Raw genomic sequence first — 25,635 nt, 5'->3', positions numbered from 1 at the left:
GGCACATCGGAGTTGTTTTAATTCTAATATCTCTGATCGGTGGCGGCTCAGAGCATTTTGTGTGTCTATAGAGAGCTTTAATTCCTTCCTCTGAGAACTTCTTGTTGATATCCTGTTTATCGATTTATCAGCTTGGATTCTGAATTTGACTCAGTCTATGTTTTTTACAGATAAGGTCTTTATAAAAAACATTGGTATAAAATTGTTTCCTAGCTTTCTGCCTTCCTTCTAATCTTGGTTGCATTGGGTTTTTTTGTGAAAAAGCTTTTTAATTTAATGTAATAAAAAATATCTGTTTTGAATTTCATGTTCCTTAGCTTCTGTTTAGTCATAATTTCTTCCATTCTCCATAGATCTGACAGGTAAACTATTCATTACCCTCCTAATTTGCTTATGGTATCATCATTTATGTCTAAATCACGTACCCATTTTGGCTTTATCTTGGTATAAGGTATGAGACATTGGTCTATGCCTAGGTTCTGCCATGCTATTTTCTAGTTTTCCTAGCAGTTTTTGTCAGATAATGTAGCAGCAAGCACCCCAGCATCCCCAGGGTGGCTGCCAACACAGGTTCTTAGATCTGCTTTGTTAAAGGAAAGCAACTCAAAATGGGTTAACAAGCTTACTTTAATCAATCAAACATATATCGTTTACCTTGTTCAAGGGGAAAAGGTCAGCACCCTGAACTTCAGAATATACAGAGGTTACAAGCATAAATTACAAGAACATTTCAGCAGACTGGCTTCCAAACTGTCCAACCATTACATACATCCATACCAAATCACAGTTACCAGAGAGGGAAGCATCAACATCTGGGTTTTCAAAGCCGGGGGGCTCTCAATGGCTACCCCGAGTCTCGTCTGGTCAAATCACAGAACACTTCTCAAAGTAAGCCCCAAAGCAAAGCCGCCTCCTGGCTCAGAGAATGTAACAACCTTCTTGACCCACTGCCCGATCACAAAGTATCTCCTGAAAAACAAGCCTCCCACCACAGGCTCCAGGTGCACTTAAGCCTAGGGGCAGGGAAGATCTAAAAAATTTACATTCCCATTACAGATAGTGAGTTCTTATTCCAGAAACCAGAATCTTGGGGTTTATCAAACAGTAGATTACTATAGTCATTGACTACTGTCTCTTGTGTACTAACCTGTTCCACTGATCCACTATTCTATTTCTTAGCCAGTACCAAATAGTTTTGATGATTGTTACTTTATAATATAATTTTAGATCTGTCCAGCTAGGCCACCTTACTTTGCATTTTTTCCATTAATTACCTTGATATTCTTGACCTTTTCTTCTACCAAATGAATTTTATTATTTTTTCTAGCTTTTTAAAATAATTGTTTTAGTTTTTTAAATTTATTTTTAGTTTCATTGGTATGGCACTGAATAAGTAAATCAGTTTAGGTAGAATTGTCATTTTTATTATATTAGCTTGATTTATCCATGACCAATTGATATTTTTCTAGTTCTTTAGATCTGACTTTTATTTGTGTGAAAAGTGTTTTGTAATTGTGTTCATATAGTTCCTGGGTTTGTCTTGGCATGTAGACTCCCAAATATTTTACGTTGTCTACAGTTATTTTAAATGAATTTCTCTATCTCTTGCTGCTGGACTTTGTTGGCAATATATAGGAACCCCAATGATTTATGTGGGTTTATTTTATATCCTGCAACTTTGCTAAAGTTGTTCATTGTGTCTAGTAGTTTTTTGGTTGATTCTCTAGGATTCTGTAAGTATACCATCATATCATCTGTAAAGAGTTAGTTTTGTTTCTTCCTCACCTATTTTATTTCCTTTTTTCCTCTTACTACTAAAGCTGACATTTCTGGTATGATATTGAATAACAGTGTTTCACCTCTGATCTAACTGGGAATGCTTCTAATTTGTCCCCAATGGTAGCTAATGATTTTAGATAGATATTGCTTATCATTTTAAGGAAAATTCATTAATTGCTATGCTCTCTAGTATTTTTAATAGGAATGAATGCTGTATTTTTTCAAAAGCATTTTCTGAATCTATTGAGATAATCATATGGTTTCTGCTAGTTTTGTTAGGGATATAGTCAATTATGCTGATAGTTTTCCTAATATTGAACCAACCCTGTATTCCTGGTATAAATCCCACCTAGTCATAGTATAATTATCCTTGTTATAAATTGCTGTAATCTCTTTTCTTAAAATTTTATTTTTTTGCATCAATGTTCATTAGGGAAATTGGTCTATAATTTTCTTTCTCTGTTTTGGCTTTTCCTAGTTTAGGTATCAGCACCATATTTATATCATAAAAAGAATTTGGTAGGAATCCTTCTTTGCCTGTTTTTCCAAATAGTTTATATAGTTTTGGAATTAATTGTTCTTTAAATGTTTGGTAGAATTAACTTGTAAAGCCATCTGGTCCTGGAGATTTTTTTCTTAGGGAGTTCATTGATGGCTTGTTTAATTTCTTTTCCTAAATTGGGGTTAAGTATTTTATTTCCTCTTCTTTTACTCTGAGAAATTTATATTTTTGTAAATATTCATCCATTTTTTTCTTTTTGGAGGGGGGAAGGCAGGGCAACTTGAGTTAAGTGACTTGCCCAAGGTCACACGACTACTGTTAAGTGTCTGAGGCCGGATATGAACTCAGGTCCTCCTGACTCCAGGGCTGGTGCTCTCTTCACTGAGCCACCTAGCCACCCCAGTATTCATCCATTTCACTTATATTGTAAGATTTATTGGCACATAGTTGGGCAAAATAACTCCTAATTATTGCTTTAATTTCCTCTTCATTGATGGTGAAGATAAATATATTTTTAAGTCACTGAAAGCTGCAGGTAATTTTAGAACCTCACTTATGTTAAGAATTTCTGTTCCCATTCATGTACCCAACCAAAATTGCTAAATTTATCAGAATAAATTGTTAGTGTTTCATTACCCTTTATTGTCCCTAACCATGTGATGTTGAACCAAAAGACAGGTATTCCAAAGGAAAAATGGGTGAAGGTGCTGAACTGGATAATTCACAGGTTGAATTAACTCCTATGTAACCTCAGAGAAGTCATCATCTCTGTACTTCAACTGTAAAATGAAGGACTTGGGCTGATGGTCTTTAAGATTGTTTCCAGCTCTAGATGTCTGATTTTATAAATTCCTCAATAAAAAACTTAACTGTCATTACTCTCAGTGCTTGGAGAGAAGAATAATTAGTAGTAGTATAAGGGAATGCATCCTGGTATTAGGTAACAAAAAAAAAGCTGTGTGAACAGACATTTTTAAGTGCTTACTATATACTAGGCACTGTGCTAAGTAGTGGGAATATAAATTCAAGCAGAAAGACAGCCCCTGTGCGAAGCTTACCTTCTAGTAAGGAAAGAAAACCCATAGAGGAAGCTGAATGGGGAACCTTTATTTTGGACATGATGAGTTTGAAATATCTCTGGGATATCCAGTCACTTGAAATATCTATCAGGCAGTTGGTGATGAGGGGCTAGAACCCTGGAGAAAAACTAGGGCTATACATACATACCCATATATTTATTTATATATAATAATAGTTATCATATGGTGCTTATTATGTTCCAGAAACTATGCTAAGTGCTTTACAGTAATCTCATTTGATCCTCACAACAACTAGGTGAAGTAGGAATTTTTATTATTCCCCACTTTAAAGTTGATGAAACTGAGACAAACATAAGTTAAGTGACTTGCCCAGGGTCACATGGTTAGTATGTATCTGAGGTGGGATTTGAACTTAGATCTTCCTGATTCTAAGCTCAGCCCTATTCACTGTACCACTATGGCTAGATATATTGATCAGGGAATCATCTGTGTAGAGATGATAACTAAACCAGGGGAAGTTGACATAACCAAATGAGAGAATATAGAAAGGGAAGAGGGTCTAAGATAAAGACTATTGGGAGATACTTACAGTAAGTGGTTGTGACATAGATGATAGATAGTTCAACAGAAGAAATCAAGAAAGACGAAGGTAGGAGAACCAGAAGAGAGTAGAGTCATGAAAACACAGAGGCAAAAGGGATAGTAGTTATCAGTGTAAAATGCTAATGAGAAGTTCAGAAGGGTGAGGATTAAGAGAAGACCATGGTCATATTAATTAGATTTTAATGAACATTGACCTTAGGGGTTAGTGTAGAAAATTTTGAATTATTTTTGTTATGTAATTTATCACGTGTCTTTACTTTCCAGATACTGTTTTGTGTTTGCTTTGGGATACCTTACAGTGTGCCAAATTACCAGAGTCTATATCTTCGATTATGGACAATATTCTGCTGATTTTTCAGGGTAAGAATAAAATTCTCATCTTGAAAGGTACATTATGTAATTTTGAGAGTTAAATAGTTATATTCTGAGCCACATTTGATTTTGTCTCTGTTATTTTACCATTTCTGTTTGTTTTTTTATTCAGATAGTACAATCTATACATGAAATACATTTAAATATTCATTTTACTGTGAAACATGAATGAATTGAATTAAAATAACAGAAAAATTCAAACCGTAATGTTGAATTCTTCCTGTACTTACCTGATTTTGCCTCAAACGTTGTTATTTCCCATAGAGTAATTTTTAAGTTCAGCCAATCTTGGCAGGGGCGCAAGGGGAACATAAAGATGAGAAATGACATAGGCCTTATTGTCAAGGAACTGAAAGTCTAAGCACAAATAAATATGATAAGAGATATAAAATAATATTAGAAAATTTGAAGACAAACAGCCAGTAGTTATTTGGAAGTTTCTTTGCTCTTCTTAACTTCACCAGTAGCATTTTACACTGGTACCTACCCTTTTGTCTCTGGGTTTTCATGACTCTCCTCCCTTCTGGTTCTTCTGCTTGGTTTTTTTAGTCTCATTTGCTGAATTATCATACATGTCACACCCTCTAACTTGAAGGAAAAGAAGGATAGAATATTGTAGGGGTAGAATTGACAGAACTTGATAGCTAATTGAACATGGGAAGTAAAGAAGAAAGATGAGTCAAAGATAATGCTGAAGTTTCAAACATGGGTGAGAGGGAGATCAACCTAAATAAGGAAGTTGGATAGAGGGGAGAGGTTTATGAGAAAAAGATGACAAAATCAGTTTTTTATGTATTGAGTTTAAATTGTCAGGATATTCTAAGAACTTTCCTCAAAACCATCTTTAATGTGTTAGATAAATATGAATTTTTACTGTTTTATCCAAGTAAAAGTATCCACCAAGTAATTGGAGATGTAGGAATGGAAGCTCAGGGGAAAGGCTGTGCCTGCATTACATAGGTTTGGGAATCATCTGCCTAGAGGTGACAAAGCCATGAGAATGGGTAACAAATCAAGAGTGTAGAGAAGAAAAGAAAAGGATTGTGGACGTATTCTTTGAGAATGTTTAGAGGATAGGAGAAGCTGATAAACCAAGGAAGGAGCCTGAGAAGGAAAGAGAACCAAGAATGTTGTAGAAAAGCAACAAAGAGGGATAATAATCTGACAGAATGACAGGAACAAAGAGATGTTTTTTATAATGTGTCCCTGAGGATGTTTTTGTGTCATGAGAAAGGATCCAGTAGAGAAGAAGACATTGTCAAGGCAGGGCCAAGATGGCAGAGTAAGGCAGGAACTTGCCTGAGCTCTCCCAAATTCCCCTCCAGATGACTTTAAAATAATGCCTCAAAACAGATTCTTGATCAGCAGAATCAACAAAAAGATGAGGTGAAACAATTTTCTAGCCCAAGACAATTTAGGAAGTTGACAGAAAAGGTCTGTCTCACCCAGGTGAGAATGGAGCACAGTCCAGCTTAGGTGGCCCAGGCAAGCCAGCAGCAGGCCGCCCCCCAGAAAGGCCCCACACGCCAGCCTGAGCTAGGAGGGAGGCCCTGAGCCTCTGTGTGAGCTAGATGTGAGGCCCCATGCAGCGAGGTCCTCTGCTTAGCTCAAGCTAGCAGCAGTCCCCACTCCAGCAAACCAGTGCAGACCTTGGCAGCTGCTGAATCAGCAGCAGTGACTTCTGGGGTTTTCAACGCACAGACGGTAAGGGGGCCAGCCAGCTGGTCAGAATCATATTATAGGGGACGCTTTGCTAGCCCTGGGTATAGGGCTCTGTTGCATTGCTCACTGGGGATCTGGGTCACAGTCCCAAGGTGAGGAGGAGTGCTAGAGCACTAGAGTGTGCAGCCGTAGGGGAGCAGGGTTCTTGGTTGCACATCCAAGTTAGAGAAAAGTACTTGTAGTCACTCAAAGACCAGAGCGTAGGCCAAGAGAGCAGTGACCACATCTCTGCTTACATCATGCCGTCTTGAAAAAAAATGAAAACTCAGAGGTCCCTAGAATTAACTCTGAAAACAGCAACATGAAAAACCTGAAGTTTGGGAGAGTGTCCCCTCTACCCCAAGTTGTTGTGGGAACAGTACCCCCTCCACCCCAGGAACAGAGCCCAACTTTAATGTAAAAGTAAAGAAATAGGCTAGAAAAATGAAAAAACAACAAAAAAGGAACCTGACCATAGAACATTACTGTAGTGACAGGGAATATTAATACAAATTCAGAAGACAACAATATCAAAATGGCTACATATGAAGCCTCAAATAAAAATGTGAATTGGTGTCAGGCCCAAAAAGAACTCCTGGAAGAGCTCGTAAAGGCTTTTAAAAATCAAATAAGAGAGGTAGAAGAAACCAATTAGGAAGAAATGAGAGTGATGCAAAAGAGTCAACAGCTTATGTAAAGGAAGCACAAAAATGGAAAAAGATGAATAAAATTCACTGAAGAAAACAACTCCTTAAAAAGAATTGGCCAGATGGAAAAGGAAGTACAAAAGTTCAATGAAGAAAATAATTCCTTAAAAATTAGATTTGGGCAAGTGGAAGTTAATGACTCTGCAAGGTATCAAGAAACAATAAAACAACATTGAGAGAATGAAAAAGAAGAAAATTGAAACATCTCATTGGAAAAATAACTGACCTGGAGAATGGATCCAAGAGATATAACCAAAGAATTATTGGACTACCTAAAAGATGCATGGAAAAAAAAAGAACTTAGATATCATATTTTAAGATATTATCAAGAAAAACTGCCCTGATATTCCAGACCAGGGAAGAAAATAGAAATTGATAGAATCCATGGACCACTTCCTGAAAGAGATCCCCAAATGAAAGATCACAGGAATATTCCAGTCAAATTCTACAGCTCCCAGATCAAAGAGAAAATATTGCAAGCAGCCAGAAAGAAACACTTCAAACATAGAGTAGCCACAGTCAGGATTATGCAGGATCTAGCAGCTTTTACATGAAAGTATTGGGATGATTTTAAATCCTCTCTGCTATCTGCTTCTTTTTTATAGGTGAGTTCATCCCATTCACATTCACAATTATGACTACTGTGTATTTCCCTGCATCTTACTTTCTCCCTATTTATACTTCCCTTTCTCTTTCACTCTGTCTCTCCTCACCAGTGTTTTACTTTTGACTACCACATCCCTTAGTCTGCTCTCCTTTCTATCAGCTCCCACTCCTTTTCTTGTCCCCTCTTACTTCCCTAAAGGGCAAGATAGATTTCTAGGGGTAGCTAGGTGGTGCAGTGAATAGAGCTTCGACCCTGGAGTCAGGAGGACCTGAGTTCAAATGCGGCCTCAGACACTTAACACTCACCAAAACAAACTAGCCATGTGACCTTGGACAAGTCACTTAACCCCAATTGCCCTCCAAAAAAAAAGATAGATTTCTATACCTGAGTGTATATATGTTAATCCCTCTTTGGGACAGTTCTGATGACACTAAGGTTCAAGTGATATGTACCCCTCCTTTTTCTCCGTCTACTTTAATAGGTCTTTCATACCTCATGTGAGATAATTTGCCCCATTCTACCTCTTCCTTCTTTCCATTTTATCTGTGCAGTAATCTTTCTCACCCATTAGTTTTTTTTGTGCCATCATGTTAAAGTCTACTCCTTCTAACTACTCTAATAGTGATAAAGTTCTTAAGGGTTACAAGTATCATCTTCCCATGTAGGGATGTAAACAGTTTAATCTTATTTAATAACTTATGTTTTCTCTTTTCTGCTTACCTTTTTGTGCTTCTCTTGCATATTATATTTGAAAATTGAATTTTATATTTGACTTTGATCTTTTCTTCAGGAATGTTTGAAAACTCCTCTATTTAACTGAATGTCTACTTTTTCCCCTGAAGGATTATACTTATTTTTGCTGAGTAGGTGATTTTTGGTTGTAATCCTAGCTCTTTTACATTCTGAAGTATCATATTCCAATCCCCCTTATCCTTTAATACAGAAACTGCTAAATCCTGTGTAATCCTGAACCGTGACTTTTGGATATTTGAATAGTTAGTTCCTTTCTGGATGCTTGCAGTATTTTCTTTTTGATCTAAGAGTTCTGGAATTTGGCTATAATATTCCTGTAAGTTTTCCTTTGGGGATCTCTTTCAGGAGGTAGTCAGTAGATTCTTTCAATTTCTATTTTATCCTCTGGTTCTAGGATATCAGGGCAGTTTTCCTTGATACTTTCTTGAAATATGCTATCCAGCCTCTTATTTTCATCATGGTTTTCAGTTACTCCTGTAATTCTTAAATTATTTCTCCTTTATCTATTTTCTAGATCAGCTGTGTTTTTTTTTCCAAGGAGATATTTCACATTTTCTTCTGTATTTTCATTCTTTTGATTTTTTTATTGATTCTTGATGTCTTATGGAGTCATTAGCTTCCACTTGCCCAATTCTAATGTATAAGTAATTATTTTCTTCAGTTATCTTTTGTACCTCCTTTTCCATTTTTACCAATTCAGTGAATTTTTGTATATGTTTCCATTTTTTGTGCTTCTTTTACCAAGTTGTTGACTCTTTTTTCATGATTTTCTTGTATAAGTTTAATTTCTTTTCTGTTTTTTGCTCACCTCTTTATTTTATTTTAAAAATCATTTTTTGAGCTCTTCAAGAAGTTCTTTTTGGGCCTCAGACCAATTCATATTTCTCTTTGAGGGTTTGCATATAGGCATTTTGATATTGTTGTCCTCTCCTATTTTGATCTTCCCTGTTGCCATAGTAGCTTTATATGGTCAGGGTTTTTGTTTTGGTTTTTGCTTATTTTCCAGCCTGTTTAATAACTTGTAAAGTTGAGCTCAGCTCCTGGGGTATAAGGGGCATTGTTCTAAACTTCTTGCTCAGGGGACCAAGGGCCTGGCCCCTTGCCTGTGGCCTGTTGTCCAGGGGTCTCTGTGCCTGTATATATCTCTGGGGTTGGCCACTTGCCTGTTGTGCTGTGGCCTCTGGGCCTGGCCACTTGCCTCCTATACCAGGGACTGGAGGCCTTACAGCTGTGTCACAAATGCTCTGGGACCATCGGGCCTCAGTTGCTGATCTGTGCTGGGACTTGGATCCTTCTACTGGCAGGTGACACCACCTGTGCTCCCTTTTAGCCTGAGTGAAACAAACATTTCCTACAGTCTAAGTTATCTTGGGCTAGAAAATTGTTTCACTCCATACTTTTGTGAGTTCTGCTGTTCCAGAATTTGTTTTGAGACATGCTTTAAAGTTGTTTGGAGGGGGATTTCAGAAAGCTCAAACAAGTTCCTACTTTTTCTCTCCCATCTTAGTTCTGCTTCTTGGAGCAGAGTATTCTTAAAGGCTGATGACACTCTTGATTTTGCTCAAGATTCTGTGTTGTTCTCCTTATCATTTGTACATTTCCTTTTTAAATCTGAGAACAGAGAAGTACCTCTATAGGTTTTATAGTTAAATTTAGATAATTTTTCCCCTTTGTTTCTGATCAGAATCATTTGCAGATGCACTGCTAATTGAGGCTCTCATTTTTCTTGAGTTTTTTCTTTTGGGGATTTCAATCTCTAAGGTCATAGCTATTAATTCTTTGACTTAAAGTACATGTCTGACTGTGCTCTTCCATTTCTGTTAAAACCTCTAAGCACAGACTATGTGGTCAAATCAGGATTCTTATAACTAGCTTTCATTAGACTAAAATTCCCGACTAGTCAGAATTAAGTACAAAGTAGCAGATCCTTCCATTGCTTTATTGGTGTCCTCAAAGTTTAATTTGTTATTAAGTCAATAATTTCACAAGTTGGCTATTCAATAACCCATCTTAGTTATTACTATTTAGTTTTAGTTTCCATGTTTGAATAAATAAGACCCATTCTTTTAATTTCTATACAGTATGTGTCAATTTCCTCAAAAGAATAAAGCATTTATATATTTATCTCCCACACTTAGTCTTCTTGGTCTTAATTTTTTTGTGCTTATGTGTATGCATATTACACAATTAACAAGCACTTCATTAAATGCCTATTACTTGCTAGGGTCTAGGCATTGTGATAGGGTACCTAAGTTAGGTACCTAAGTTTTTACATAGGTAAAAATAAAACAAGACCCCTCCCTCAAGGAGTTTACATTCTATCTGAGAAATTTGTGTTCTATCAAACTATATTATGTAATGTTGAATGTAGAAAGCTCCAGTATGTCAGGATTTTATGGGGAGGTTGATTCCAAATTATAGCATTTAGGGGGTATATTTCTCTTTAGGCTCTTTCAAGACTTTAAGGCCCCCTGGTAACCTGGACAAGTAAGATAGCAGGCGGGTTGGTTGCTAGATCTCCTGCTATAGGCAAAGGCCTCTGTCACCTGCAAGACAGATAATTTAAGGAAAGTTTTTCTTATAACCAAAGGTTTCATTGGTGGACACTTTATGGGCAGCACAAATCCACTCTTTGCTTCAAGAGTTTATGAGGAAGAAGAGAGAGAGAAAAGGTGGAGGAGTAGAAAGATGCATATATATGTATATACACATATTTATATTTAAGCTATTAAAACTTAAAACTTTTAGAACATTATACATATGTCTATACACATATGTATGCTTTTATACATATATGTGTATATATTAATACATACATGTGTGTAAGGGAAGGTTTTGACTGAGTAAATCAGTTGTCATCCGGAATGACATTACACAGGAATTGGGTTTGGATAAGTAAACTCCCTTTGGGGCTGACATAAAATCAGAGAACTAATTCAGAACACAGGAAGATCTGAGCAGACTGAGAGGAGAGAACATTCAAGCTACCCCTGGGAAGGCGTTGATTCAGAAGGTGGGGAATCAGAGCCTTGGTCTCAGTCTCCTCCTCCCTTCTCACTTGATGGGAAGAAACTTTATGAACTTAGGAGGTCTGGACGACTTTCCATCTTCCCATCTGCATCACAGCACAGTTCCTGAATCAACTGACTATAGAATCTAAAAGGAGAACCAAGGACAGACTAGACATAGATAGCAGAAAAGCAACACCATACCTGAGAACAACATTTTGAGGACTCCAGCAAAAGGACTCTAGTATCTTTGAGTTGCCCCTTTGTCACACTTGAGTTCACTTTCTTTTGTACTCTGTGTACTTGTAGGGTGTGTATCACAGACTTTTGGTGGGATGTTTTGTATCAACTTTGTACCAAAGGAATAATAAATACTTCTTTATAAAAGATAATTAAGGCTGACTAATTAGCTGATAGTAACTAGTAATATTGAGGGAAACACCCTGGAATGGAGACTCTAGCTGATAGAATTCGAAAAGATACCCATTTCGTTTTGGGGGTGTACTTTCTAGAACCTTGAGGAGAAGTCTATAGCTTACTGCTTTCCAGGCCTGATTTGCCTGTGAGATTAGGAGATGGATAAGGACCTTTTAGGTTATATATTTGAGCTGACCTATTTATCAGTGTGGAGATTAATTGGGCTAAGAACCTCTAAAGACTAAAGGAGATATATACATAAACATATACATAAATGTATGTACACAGTCTCTTTCCATTTGCAGGCTCTTCTTATGGAAACTAGCTGGTTTCTTAGAAAAGTATTTCAATGAGTATCAAGTGTAGACAATATCTCCTCTTCTCCTTGAGCTTCATCTTAAAGCAAGGGTGTTTCATTTTTCTTCAAAAATTCCAGTCTCTTTCCATGGCAGCATTAGTCAACTAAGAAGAAACATACATAAACATGTATATATGGGGTAGGGCATAGAATCAAGGTTAGCAAACAGGCTGGATAGGAAATCTCAGGATTTCTGCTCTTAGCAATGAGGCAGAATCAATTTCTTCTAAGTTAAGCCCAAGAGAAAAGAAATTGCCCATTATCTTAGTGGAAATATGAGCTTTGAGTTATTACTAAATCATTGTTTAACCATCATGTGAAGGGAGATGCATGGTTCTTTTCTGCTGGTCCACAGTAATATCATACCTGCCCCATTAATTCTTGGCCAGTAAGGGGAAGAGAGGTCACTCAACTTCCAATTCCCACTGTTTGCAACCAGAGGAAGGGGCAGAGGAATTGATACTCAGAGATAAGCTATTTGTTCAACCTTGTCCATGCTTGCTATATGGTGGGGAACAAAAATGGTTGCTTGTTAAGGCTTCTGACTTCATTCTCCTGGAAAATTTCTAAACGATCTCAGAAGCCAAGTTCCAAAGATAACACCAACTGATTAGCTGTGCTATAATGTCTGCCTGGGTCTCTTGTCTTCACAGAAGCACTATTCAGGCATAGAGCCTGTAAGGTTACATATATGTTGGATTCTGGACTAGAGTGCCTGTTCTCTCACTTTTTAAAGTGACTGGGTTAAAAAAAAGAGTTGTCTTTAGGTTATTATTGGAATTAAGGTAATCAGAGATGCTAATTGCTCTACAATCTAAGTTTATTCATGCACAAATTTTATGTGATAATGTTATCTTTGGAGCTTAACTTATCAGTCTCTTATACATGGCAGTTGATCTTTGCAATTGGCATTAAAATTTTTCTTTCCATTTTAATGTTCATTTTATGAAAATGTCCACTCTATTATATAGTGGAAATAAATATTACTACCTTCTCTTTTTTTTGTAATAAATAAATCCTGTATTCTTTACTTTTCACATTATTGTAGGTGTAGTACGAAGAGCATAGGATCTGAAGTCAGAGGTTCTGAGTTCAAATGTTGACTGAGATCCTTGCTTTCTTTGTGACCTTGAGTAAGTCACACAAACTCCATGGGCTTGGTTTCATTATCTGTAAAATGAGGGAGTTGGAGTAGGTAAACTCCCCAATCCAAAAATACAATCCCATGATTGATAACCTTGTTCTTCTTAGTTGAAATTGTGAAATGTTGAACAATTTGTCCTTTTCCGACCCATTATATTCCATTAGTTATAACATTTTGGGAACACTTTATGTTACATACAAGTTACAAATACATACAAATACATACACTGAATCTTGGGACATTTTCCCTTTGTAGAGAAAATGTAGCTTTACTGAATGTACCTGACTCAAGGGGACCAGATTGTAGTATATATATATAGGCTCTGGACTTACTCTCTCAACCTCAACTGACACTGGAAAATTGAATCACCAGAGCTCAAATAATAGATCTCCCTTCAGGGTCCTAGAGGATAGTTCTGAAGGGTAGAGGGCATCTCTTTAATGCATTAAAGCTCACAAGCCCCCACAGGTGTGCTTCCTATATTATCTGTTGATAAAAAATTAGTCAGCTTGAATTAACTATCTTTTAAAAAGGAATATCTGCTAAGGTGGGATACTAAAAAGAGCTGGTATAAAACATGTTTCTGTGCACCACCACCCTACTCTCCTGGAAGGGAAAAAAAAGATTGTGATAAATTCTCTGGCAAATACATACAGAGTCCAGGGGAAAGTGGGCCCAAAGCACATGTGACCAAGGGGTAATTCATAGGGTTGCTGGAAGTTATTTTTCTCCTTTCATATGGTGGAGCTTTCTCCTGGTTTCCTTCTAGTGTACTTTAAAGCTCTTTCCTCAATGTTTTTAGTCTTTCTCACCTCCCAGTAGAAGATGCTGCTGTCAGCTACTTGGGGATAGTGCTAGGGTGCTGACAGGAAGTCCAGAATATGCCAGGCTCTTTGAAGCTCACAAGGTCCTCCTCAAACCAAGGTGTGGGTTCTTCTCTTCCACCCTTCAGTAGTTTTTCTCATGGTTTTTATTGGAAGATGCATAAAATTTAAGCTGTCAGAAGCTTGAATCCTTGACTTTGAACTGTTCGTTATTTTATAGATGACTCTCAGAGCATGACCATATTTTCTCATCCACTCCAAACAGGATTGCTGTGCAGGTGTCACTCAGATTCATCAAATGGCTATCAGGGTCATATAAATGGTTCCAGGTTTTGTTTGTTTAATTTTTGCAATTAACCTAAAATAAATGATTGATTAAGTTGAGAAGTGTTCTAATCTAGTTAAAGTTGTCATAATAGCATCTTGAATTTTAGCTGACGAGCAGAGTGACATTGTTTTATTTATTCAGTCAGTCCCCACATGTAAAACTGCATCATAGATTTAATGCTGGAAGGAACCTTGGAAGTTGCCTGAGTCTATTCCCTCATTTTACAGATTCATAAATTCAAACCACAAAGGTTGAATGACTTGCCCAAGATCATCAAAGTAATAAAGGACAAATTCAGCATGTTTTCCATTATAGCAAGAAAGTGAGAAGCTGTTCAATTTCCTTATTGTTTTTCTTAAAGAATAAGCATCTTTTCTTGGAAGCCTTCTGCTTTGGAAATGGTCTGATTTTTGTGAGTTAAATAAGGTTTGTCTTATCTCAGACCTTTTTAGAAGTGACAGAGGTGATGAAGTTTGAAGGTGTCTCTACATTCAAAGTAAACAGGGGGCTAAGGCATCAACAAAAGTTATATAAACAAGTATATACTGTCAGTAGTAAAATGTCAGTCAATAAGAAAGCACAAATTAAACATCAGTTATGTGACAAGTACTGTGTTAGGCACTGGGGATCCAGAGACAGAAATGAAATAATACCCACTCTCAAGGAGCTTAGATTCTCTTGGGGGAGAAAATATGTACATATATAAATTACTCAAGTGGATCTGGGTTGTCCTCAATTTGGATGCTCCTTCCAACCATGCAGATCACAATTACATATAAATAGAGGGTGTCCCCAAAATCTTAGTGCCGATTTAAGCTTTAATAGCTTTAAACTATTTAGCACATTTCTCTTCCTCACTATATGTCACAAGGAAGAAGAGATAAACCATGATCAAAAGGGTCAAGTACATGTGTCTCTCCTCATGGAACCAAAAACCTCAGCTCCTCACCTTTGCTGGTCATATCATGAGCTTGTTAAAGCCTCATGTTTCATTTGAAATGGTGAAGATAGTTTTCAAGCATAAGACTGAAGATTGTTGTAGGCTATTAGGTAAGCTATAGCAGGTCTTCCCCATTTTCCAGCTCTAAGGAGGTCTCTGGTCTTCAAGCACTGATGTCAAGGGTGGGGAAGGAGTAGAAGGGAGTTTTATGGGGAAAAGCCTCATGTATGTGCTCCTCTTGCTTATAAGAAGGTATTTTCATCTGCTGTCTTTAACCATGGTAAATTATTTAACTTGACAAGATATATACTTTCCATGGATGTACACATTGATAATGAAGTTGGTGCATGTATTGTGAAAACCTGGACAGTATATACCAGTGCCGTGCCAGGAACCTGAATCGCTTCCATTTGAATTGTCTTAGAAAGATTCTGAAGGAATCTGGCAGCATAAGATACTAGACATTGAGGTCCTTTCTCGATCTAAACTGCCAAGCATTCAAACCCTACTGTAGGGATTGCAACTCTGATGGGCTGGCCACATTGTTCTAATGCCAAATGGATGTTTGCCTAAAAGACTATCTTATGGAGAACTCACAGAAGGAAGATGCACACATGATGGTCAGAAGAAGCTATACAAGGACATTTTAAAGGTCTCTCTGAAGAACTTTGGAATTGATTGTGTGGCATGGGAAATACTGGCAAAGGACCATTCAGCATGGCATGCCTTCATCAAAGAAGGTGCTGTGCTCTGTGAGCAACATAGAATTGCAGTAGCTCAAAAGAAACATAAGCTGTGCGAATTGAGAGATATCTCCACTCCAAATATTTATATGGGCTATTTGTGCCCTACCTGTGGTAGAGCATTCTGAATTTGTGTTGGTCTGATCAGCCACAGTTGGACACACTATACTTTGACTTTAACATAGTGATGTCATTTTGGTCTTCTTTGAGAAAGAAGGACAGCAACCAGAGTTCCATCTCTAATACTGATAAGTTATTATCCCCCCAGATAGGAAGACAAAAGTAGATCTCTGGTGTTCAGCCTGTCCTCTGATCAGGGGTCAGATAGTAAAAGACCTAGATGCTTAGGATAATCATTTTTACAAATAGAATTTAAAGACTATTTTAGTAGAATAACAAAGCCAATTTAGTTTTTGTATTTCTTAGAAATTAGTTTGATAGTCAAATTTATTCCACTTTGTTAATCTGGTCTTTTCACTAAGGATGATCTTTTCGCTAAGAAGTAGGCAATAGTTCAATTCAGCCTTCTTGGTTTTGCCAGTGATAGCATGTGACTTTGGGAAAAATCCTTTCAAATGTTTCTACATCATTTGTTCACATGTACAGTCTAAACCACTACAACTACCTAAATCCACAGGCGTGTTATATAGCTTAATTTTTAAATCCTATGTCATCATGGAAGAAAGGAACAAAGATGTATAAAATACAATATTTATCATTATTTCATTTATGTCTTTTATGTATTATGTATAGAATTATAGAATCTAAGGGTTTAATATATGAAACTACTGAAAAATTAAAACATTAATTTTCTAATTTTCTTCATTTAAAGAAGGTGCATTTTTATACTAAAGAGTATATCTTTTTATTGAGTGGAATCAGGATTTATTTATTTAACTCCCGGGAACCCTAGGTATTCTTAGAATTTATTAGGTAGACTAAAATATTTAAAGGGTTAGAATATAGAATTTTTGAGGAAAAATTAAAATTTGAATTTTTTGTCATAAGAGGAAAGATTAAGGGCCATATTAATTAACCTAAAACCATAAATATAACATCAGATGTTATACATCGGTATGCAAGAGATTAGTAGAGGATGTATACTTAAAATGGGACTTGAGCCTTAGCTGTGAAGAGTATTTTTAAAGAGTAAATGCTGCAAGGTTCTGAGACAACTCCAAAAGGCTCGTGGTAGAAAATGCTATCCACACCCAGAGAAAGAATTACAGAGTCTGAATGCAGATCGAAGCATACTATTTGCTCTCTCTTTTTTATTTTGTTTCTTCTTTCCCGTGGTTCATTCCACTGATTATAATTCTTCTTTGCAACATGACTGATGTGAAAATATGTTTAATGTGAATGTATATGTAGAGCCTATATCAGATTGCATGCCGTCTTGGGGAGGAGTGAGGGGAGAGAAGAGGAGAAAATTTGGAATTCAAAAGCTTGTGGAACTGAATGTTGTAAACTAAAAATAAATAAATTTTAAAAAGCAGAAATGCTGCAAATTAAATTAAATTCCATTTAATTTAAATTCCTCATATTCCATTTCACACCCATCAGATAAGCAAAGGTGACAGAAAAGGAAAATTACAGTTTCTAGAGGTGTTAGCTGCAGAAAAACAGGCACTCTGGTATTCTGTTGGTAGGATTGTGAATTGGTCCAGTCATTTTGGGAAGGCAGTTTTGAACTGTGCCCCAAAAGTCACTATGCTGGGCATATACCTGGACCAGTGATACTACTACTAGACCTGTATGTACCTCACAGAGATCAATGTTTATAGCAGTGCTTTTTGTTATAACAAAGAACTGGAAACTGAGGGAGTACCCATAAATTAGATAATAGCTGAACAAGTTGTGGTATGGAAATATAATGGAATATTATTGTGCCATAAGAAGTGACAAAAAGGAGAGTTTCAAAGAATTCTGGGAGGATTTGTCTGAACAGATACAGACTAAAATGAGCAGAATCCTGAGAACAATTTATACAATACCAACATTATGAGGAAAACAAACTTTGAAAGATATAAGAATTTGTTCACTGCAAAGATCACAATTCTAAAGAAATGATAAAGAGGCATGATACCCAGCTCTTGATAGATGAATTTGAGATGCATTTTCAGATAAGGCTGATGTAGAAATTTTTGCTTGACTAGGAACATTTGTTACAAGGATTTTTTTTTTCAGTTGGGAGGCAGTGCTAGAAGGGAAAGGAGATGAGGAGAGCAACCATAATAAGATTATAAAACAAACAAAAACAAACAAACAAAAGAGGGTTATTGGAAAAATTTTAAATTAATAGAAGAGAGCAGAGAGAAGTCTAAAAGGAACTGGGACAGCTTTGAAAGTAAAATGTTGAATTTATTATGTACTGAAAAGGTAAAGCCAGCTACATGTAATAGGAATTTGTGATTTCATATACAATTCTTTTTTTGTTGTTGTCATTTTGTTGTATCTTCCTGGTTGCCCTCCTCTAGATATTCTTCAGATTACCAGTGTTGTTCCAGATATAGTCTGACCAGGGTGTATGGTACAGTGGGGACTATCACCTTTATTTTTGGAAGTGATACCTATCTTAATGCAGCCCAAACTCTTCTAAATGACTATAAATCTCTTTTAGGAGATTGCCTTGTTCTTGGTCATGATGCAGTCACCAGAATGCTGTCTGAAAAGAGAATCTGGGGGAACTTGGCCATCAATAGGGAATCCTGCTTCTATTTGGACCCTTTGCTGGACATGTTACAAGACAATATAGCCTTTTTGTATACGTGTCCATGTTTTGTGCCTAGCTTGATATTAATGATAAGTCTTTGAACAGTTAAACTTTTTTACATTTTATTAAAATTCTATATAATTTTAAAAATAATTCCTTTTGTTCCCCTTATCTTTTTTTCTAAGACTAAACTTATCTTGAGCTTTTGCATTCGTAGCACAGTTGTTACAGGACTGTGCCAAACTTGAGCATTCCTCTTACATTATTATACATACTTCTTTCATCTGTTATTGCACGTATTTAAAAAATTTAAGTTGTTGGGTGAGTTAATTGTGTATCCATAGTATGGTTTTAGATAATTCTCTTCTTTTGCTCCTCAAAATTGTTTCTCCATAAAGTCCAGCAGCTATCCATATTAATTGAAGTGACCTTTCTCCTTGCCAAGGCAAAATCCTCAACAGGTGCCCTTAATCTCATCTTTTCTGGCATATTTCCACTTCTGTTGCTCTCACTCCCTTTTTACTGATGCTTCCCTGTTGCCTATAGATATGCCTACATATTTCCACCCCCTTTAAAAATTCTCACTTGATCCAACCATCCCCACAAGCTAAAATCCTTTATCTTTGCTCTCTTTTGTGCTTAAACTGTTGGAGAAAGCCATTGGTGTCTCCACTTCCTTTCTTCTCATTCTGCAGTCTCACTTCCAACCTCCTCTGCTTAGCTGAAACTGTTACTGGTGATGCTTTAATTGCCAAATCTAATAGCCTATTCTCAGTGCTAATCCTTCTTGACCCCTCTGTGGCCTTTGACCCTGTCAATCACCCTCTTTTCCTAGATGCTTTTTCCAGATTTTCATGACATTGGTCTCTCCTAGGTCTCCCTGTCTCTCTGCTTCTTCTCAGGCTGCTTTGCTGGATCCTCCTCTAAGTCACACTTGCTAACTTTGGGTCTTCCTTTTGTGACTCTGTTCTGGGCTTTCTTTTCTTCTCCCTCTATACCATCTCATTTGGTGATCTCATCAGCTCCCATGGGTTCAGTCATCCTCTCTTCAGATGATTTTGAGCTCTATAAGATGTCCTAAAAGTCTTAGTGCAGTTTTCAGGCATTAAAGCTTAAAACTGCTCTAATCTCACAAAACCAATTGCTTTTTCGGGACACTTTGAACTTCATGTCTTATAGACATCGCATACTTGACATGACCAAATCAGAATTTTTATCTTTCCCCTCAAACACTTCCTTCTTCACAACTCATTACTAGACCACACTCAAACCATCATTGTCAACCTCAATTCTGTGACCATGTTACCGCTTTAATAAACTCTAGGGGATCCCTATTATTTCCAGCATTAAATATAAAATCTGCTTGATTTCTGAGGTCCTTTACAACCTGACCCCTTCTTACTTTTCCAGTCTAATTACATTTACTCTCTTCACTGGTCTCTATAATTCATTGACTATGACACTACACTCCATCTCCCAGCTCCATGGGTTTTTTTTAACTCTCTTTTACACATGCTTGTAATGCTCTCCTTCCTCACCTCCATTTTTGGACTTACTTCAAGGCTTTACTTAGGGGAAGTCTCCCCTCTCCTCCCACTTATGGTGCTTTTCTTCTGAGTTTACATATATACTATGTGTATCTTGTATGTATATAGTTGTTTACTTGTTGTATTGTGTTTTAGAATGTGAGCTCCTCGAGGGTGGGGAACATGCATTTTCCTTTCTTTGTATCCTCAGTTGTTAACACAGTGCCTGGTACATAGTAAATGCTTAACAAAACACTTCTTGACTGACTGATAGTTGAAATTTCCTTTCAGATTTCATTTTATGGATGTCACGTTTCTATTCCAGGGCTTGTACTCTATTTCACAAATTCCTCTAGTTCTCCTTTCTGTTAAGGGAGCCTGTAACATACTTAAATAATTAAAATTTATATTTCTGCCTTTATTGATACTCAAGGGCTCTCCACCATGTCCTCTCCCTTTGGTTCCTATATACTTTCTTAATATGCAGTGGTACCCACTAATGCTATTAGAGCTGTGAATTGGTTTAGTCTTTTTCGAAAGCTATTTGGATTTTTTTTAATGGATTAAAATGCCCTTTGACTTAAAGATCCCACTGTTAGATACATACCCAGAGAGGACAAAAGATGAAATGAAAGGTCCCATATGCAATGCAACATTCATACCTGCACTTTTTGTAGTAGCAAAGAAATGGAAACAAAGGAGATGCTCATCATTTAGATAATGGCTAAACAAATTGTATTATATGGACATAATGGAATTTCCTATGCTATAAAAATTATCAGTATGAAGAATTCAGAGAATCTTGGAAAAACTTATACTAATTGATAAGTGTGAAGTAAATAGGGCTAGAAAATCATATGTACAATGACTTCAAAGGTGTAAATATAGAGAACAACAATGAAAAGCAATAAAATGCTGCTGTGCAATTATAATGACCTGCCTTGTTATTGAAGAAAAGATGAGGTCTACCTTCTTCTCTTTTTTTGCAGAGGCAAAGGACTATGAATATAGAATATTACATATGCTGTTAGATTTGGTGAATATGTTGATTAGTTTTGCTGAAATGATCTTGTTAGGTGTATTTTATTATTCATTCATTTTGTAGATACATGATGCCCAGTCCCTCAATTTCATTATTATACACAGGTTTAAATCTTTCATAGGTGGTTGTATTACCTATCTGATAGCTATCATAGGTGAATAGTAATGGTCATGAAGGTATGAAGGACTGTTTCCCAGAAATACCTGTCCAAAGGGATCAGGAAAACACATGTTCTTCCCAATATAAATTTTTTTTCTTTAAAAATGTAACCCTGTTGAAATAGCAACATACATGTTTTACGATGGACCTAAGACATTCGTTTTCATCTTTTTTTCCCTACAAATTATTATACAAAGATTGTAGAAACAAATGTTATAACTGAACTTCAGAATTTAAAAAAAAAAAAACACTTGTTTTTTGTTGCTATTGACATGTTCTTTTTCCTTGAAACATATCTTTGTAAACAAATTGTGGAATGAGATTTTTTCTTATCAACTTTTGTTGTCATAGAAACAATAAATCTTTTTGAAATATGTAGATACTGTGTTTATGATTTTTCTTTTAAAATGTTTTCATTTTCTTTGCCACAGCCCAATGATGATAATTACACAGAAGATCACTAGTTTGGCATATGAGATTCACGATGGTAAGGATTTTAAGCTGAATTATTTATTTTAAATTCTTCACTGAGACTTTTTTCCCTATTATTTTAGCTAAGTAATTTTTACTCTAGAAGCAGTAATGCTCAGTGGATAGAGGGTTGGCCTTCAGTCAGACACACTCGGACACATTCTCTATGTGGCCATGAACAAGTCACTTACCCTCTCAGTTCCTTCTAAGACCAGAAGCTTTAGAAACATTGCCAATCTCCACTTAAGAAAGGAGTTTCTACATAAGGAGTTCCCTATAATGATGAAATCATAGGTTCAGACTTTTAAAAAAATCAAAGCAGTAATTATTTTTTTCCTATGGTATTTTTTGTAGCACTTCAAATCTCAGAAAAATCTAGAGAAGATTTTGGGAAGGATGACTAATTTAGATGCTAGTTATTTATAATATATCTTTATGTTCAAATAGACACGTGCATCTACATATATGTGTACACTATACATACATTCATGTGTGCTAATAAATATGTGTGTATGCACACACATACATATTAGCAACCAAAGTTAAAACAAAATAATTTAGTAATATATTTGGAAGCAGAATAGTATAGTGGAAAGCATAGAGGATTTAGTGAGAGAACCTGGGTCAGACTCATTTAATGTGTTAGCTAGTCTTACTGAAATGCTTTATTATCTTTTTTATTCTTAGTTAAAATGCTTTTTATTCTTTGTTAGAAGACGGTTCACTGAGTGAGAGATACATTAAAAATTTACGGCAGTGTAGATACGAAAGATATAGTCAAAATTAAAAGTAGGTAAATAAAATAATATTATTCTGCCTCCACTGTTAGTTCAGTACTTCATTATAGGATAGAAGTGACCTTGGGTCACTGTACATATTATAATAAAGCATAAAAAGAGGATTGTACAAAAAACGTCAGATCTGTTTTGTATAGCTTGCTTTTTCATATTAATTAAATATTAAGTTCAGCCTTTAACATCAGAGCAATCTTGATTCTCTATGGTTCTTCTTGGCCTTCTTTCTGTTTTTATTTTGTTTCTCTGAGCATTTTAAAAAAAGATGTCTTAACTATCTCTTCTTCCTACCAACTCCACCCCCCCACATCCCTATTCCTCCACTCCCTCTTACCCCATGACATTTGGTTTTAAAAAACAAGAAGGAAAGAAAATGAAAGCCCTGCTAACAAATATGCATAGTCAAGCAAAACACATGCCTTTGTTTGAAAATATATGTTGTAGGTAGCATCCTGAGCCCCTCACATCTTTGTCAAGAGATGGGTGGCTAGCTCCATACTTCATCAGTCCACTAAAATTATTATTGGTCATTACATTGCTCAGAGTTCTCCAGTTCTTCATCATTTTTTCTATAAGTGTAATGTTGTTATTGTATAAATTGTTTTCCTCGTTCTGCTCACTTTATTTTGCATCAGTTCACACAGGTCTTCCCAGGTGTCATAGAAAATGTCGATTATGTTATTTTTTACAGTGCAGCATTCTATTACATCCATATACCAAAATTTGTTTAACAGTTTTGCAATAGATAAACTCCTCCCTAGTTTCTAGTTCTTTATTACAATAAAAAGATCTACTGTATGTATTTTTTAGGTTTTTCTTTGATCTTGTTGGAATACAGGCCTAATATTAGTATAGCTTGGTCAATAGGTATGTATGTATAATTTTCCTGGCTTTGTAGGCATAGCTCCAAATTGCTCTTAAAAATGGCTGGTGGGCAGCTAGGTGGCGCAGTAAGTAAAGTGCCAGCCCCAGATTCAGAAGGGCCTGGGTTTAGATCTGGCCTCAGACACTTAACACATACACACACGCAAAAAAAAAAACAAAAAACAAACAAACAAACAAACAAAAACTAGTCGTATAACCTTGGGCAAGTTACTTAACCCCAATTGCCCTCCAAAAGGCTAACAAAACAAAATAAAATAAAAATGGCTGGGCCAGGGGCAGGTAGGTGGTGCAGTGAATTGAGCACCGGTTTTGGAATCAGGATGACCTGAGTTCAAATCAGGCCTCAGACACTTAACACTTATTGATCTGCCTTCCCCCCTCCAAAAAAATCCCCACGAAAATGGCTGGACCAACTGATAGTTCCATTGACAGTGCATTAGTCTTCCTGGTTTCCCAAGGCCCCTCCAACAGTTTTCATTTTCTTCTTTTGTCATTGCCAATCTGATGGGTGTGAGGTAGGAGCTTGGTAGCATTTCTTTATTTAGTGGTGATTTGAAACATTTTTTCATGTTATTTATAGCTTGGATGTTTTCCTCTGAAAGCTACATGTTCATATCCATTGATTATTTATCTAAACAGCAATAGTTCTTATTCTTATAAATTTGAAAGTTCCTTATATATTGTGGATATGAGACTTTTGTCAGAGAAACTTTCAACAAAGTTTTTTTTCCCCAAACTGTTTTTCTTATTTTAACTGCACTAGTTTTATTTATACAGTTATATGCATAATTTAAATTGTTTAATTTGAAAAATTAAATTTGAAAAATTTTAGATCATCAAAATTGTTCATTTTTTTGAGAACCTCTCTATACTGTGTTTCATGACAAACACTTTCCCTATCCAAAGATATGAAAGGTAACTTCTTGTTTAATAAGCATTTATTTTCTCTCCCTCTTACATTTAGGCCCTCACCTGCATTCCCTACCTCCTCCCCACCACTCATCCACTGAGTAAAAAAGAAAGTATTGTTAACAAATAAGTATATTCAAGAAAAGCAAACTGTGAAGTACAGAAATACATGTCTCATTCTGAATTTTGAATCCATTAACTCTCTGTCAGGAGATGAGTAGCCTGCAGATGATCTTTGTTTATCTGGAATCATGGTTTGTCTTTTCTTGATTAGAGTTTTAAAGTCTTTCAAAGTTGTTTTTCTAATTTATAAATTGTTCTCTTGTTTCTGTTTACTTCACTCTGTATCTGTTTATACATTTCTTCTGAAACTATTAATTTCATCATTTTTCACGGCCCAATAATAGTCCATTATTTAGATATACTAGAATTTCTTAAGCTATTCTGTAATACATGAACATTAATTTCTTTTAAGGATATAGTAGTTTTACTTTTGGGTCAAAGGATATATGTACAATTTAGTGACTTTGGGCATAGTTCCAAATTGTTTTGTAGGCCAATTCACAGCTCTACCAATAATGCATTAGTGTGCCTGGTTTCCCACAACTCCTTCAACAATTATCATCTTAGCCTTTCTGATTGCTGTGAGTTAGAAACTAAGAGTTACTTTAATTTGAGCTTTTTCTAATTATTAGTGATTTGGAACATTGCTTTTCATATGGTTGTTGATAGCTTGGATTTCTTTGCCTTGAAAACTTTGACCACTTATCTGTTAAGAAAAGATTTTCTTATAAATTTGAATCAGTTCCTTAGATGACTTGGATATGAAATTTATAAGAGAAACTTGCTGCTAAGATTTTTTCATTTACTTGCCTCTTTCCCCTTCTAATGCTTGCTGTATTGGTTTTGTTTGCTCAAAACCTTTTTACGTAATTAAAATTGTCCATTTTATCTTCCACAGTTCTCTCTGTTCCACTTGGTCTTGAGCTCTTCCTATATCCCTACATCTGAAAGCTAATTTCTTCCTTCTCCTCTAATTTGCCTATGATGTCACCTTTTACATCTAAATCATTTGTCTGTTTGGAACTTATCTTTGAATATGATGTGAGATGTTGGCTTCTGCCTAATTTCTGCTAGACTACTGTCCATTTTTCTTAGCAGGTTTTTTAAAAAATCAAGTAGTGATTCCTTACTCCAGTAGCTGGAGTCTTTAGGTTTATCATACATTAGATTATTTTTGTTTTTTAATCAGTCCCAAATCATTTTGAGGATCTCTGCTTTGTAATATAGTTTGAGATCTGGTATGGCTG

General features: G+C 36.0%; 1 protein-coding gene across 1 annotated transcript in view; it reads left to right on the top strand.

Moving 5' to 3' along the window:
• MBOAT2 (membrane bound O-acyltransferase domain containing 2) overlaps positions 1 to 25,635 on the top strand; it is a 178,502-nt gene that overhangs the window by 104,923 nt on the left and 47,944 nt on the right. Inside the window, exons 4-5 of the mRNA XM_069064801.1 lie at positions 4,189 to 4,284; positions 21,698 to 21,753. Of these exons, the coding sequence (XP_068920902.1) occupies positions 4,189 to 4,284; positions 21,698 to 21,753 (152 nt within the window). The remainder of the gene's footprint in view (positions 1 to 4,188; positions 4,285 to 21,697; positions 21,754 to 25,635) is intronic.

The sequence above is a fragment of the Petaurus breviceps genome, unplaced genomic scaffold, assembly GCF_028583685.1.
Source record: "Petaurus breviceps papuanus isolate PSGF00001 unplaced genomic scaffold, PetGlider_PUasm1.0 90644, whole genome shotgun sequence".
In the NCBI taxonomy this organism is placed as follows: domain Eukaryota; kingdom Metazoa; phylum Chordata; class Mammalia; order Diprotodontia; family Petauridae; genus Petaurus; species Petaurus breviceps.
Note: the sequence above shows the minus strand (reverse complement) of the source record. Positions and strands in the feature narration are given on the sequence as shown.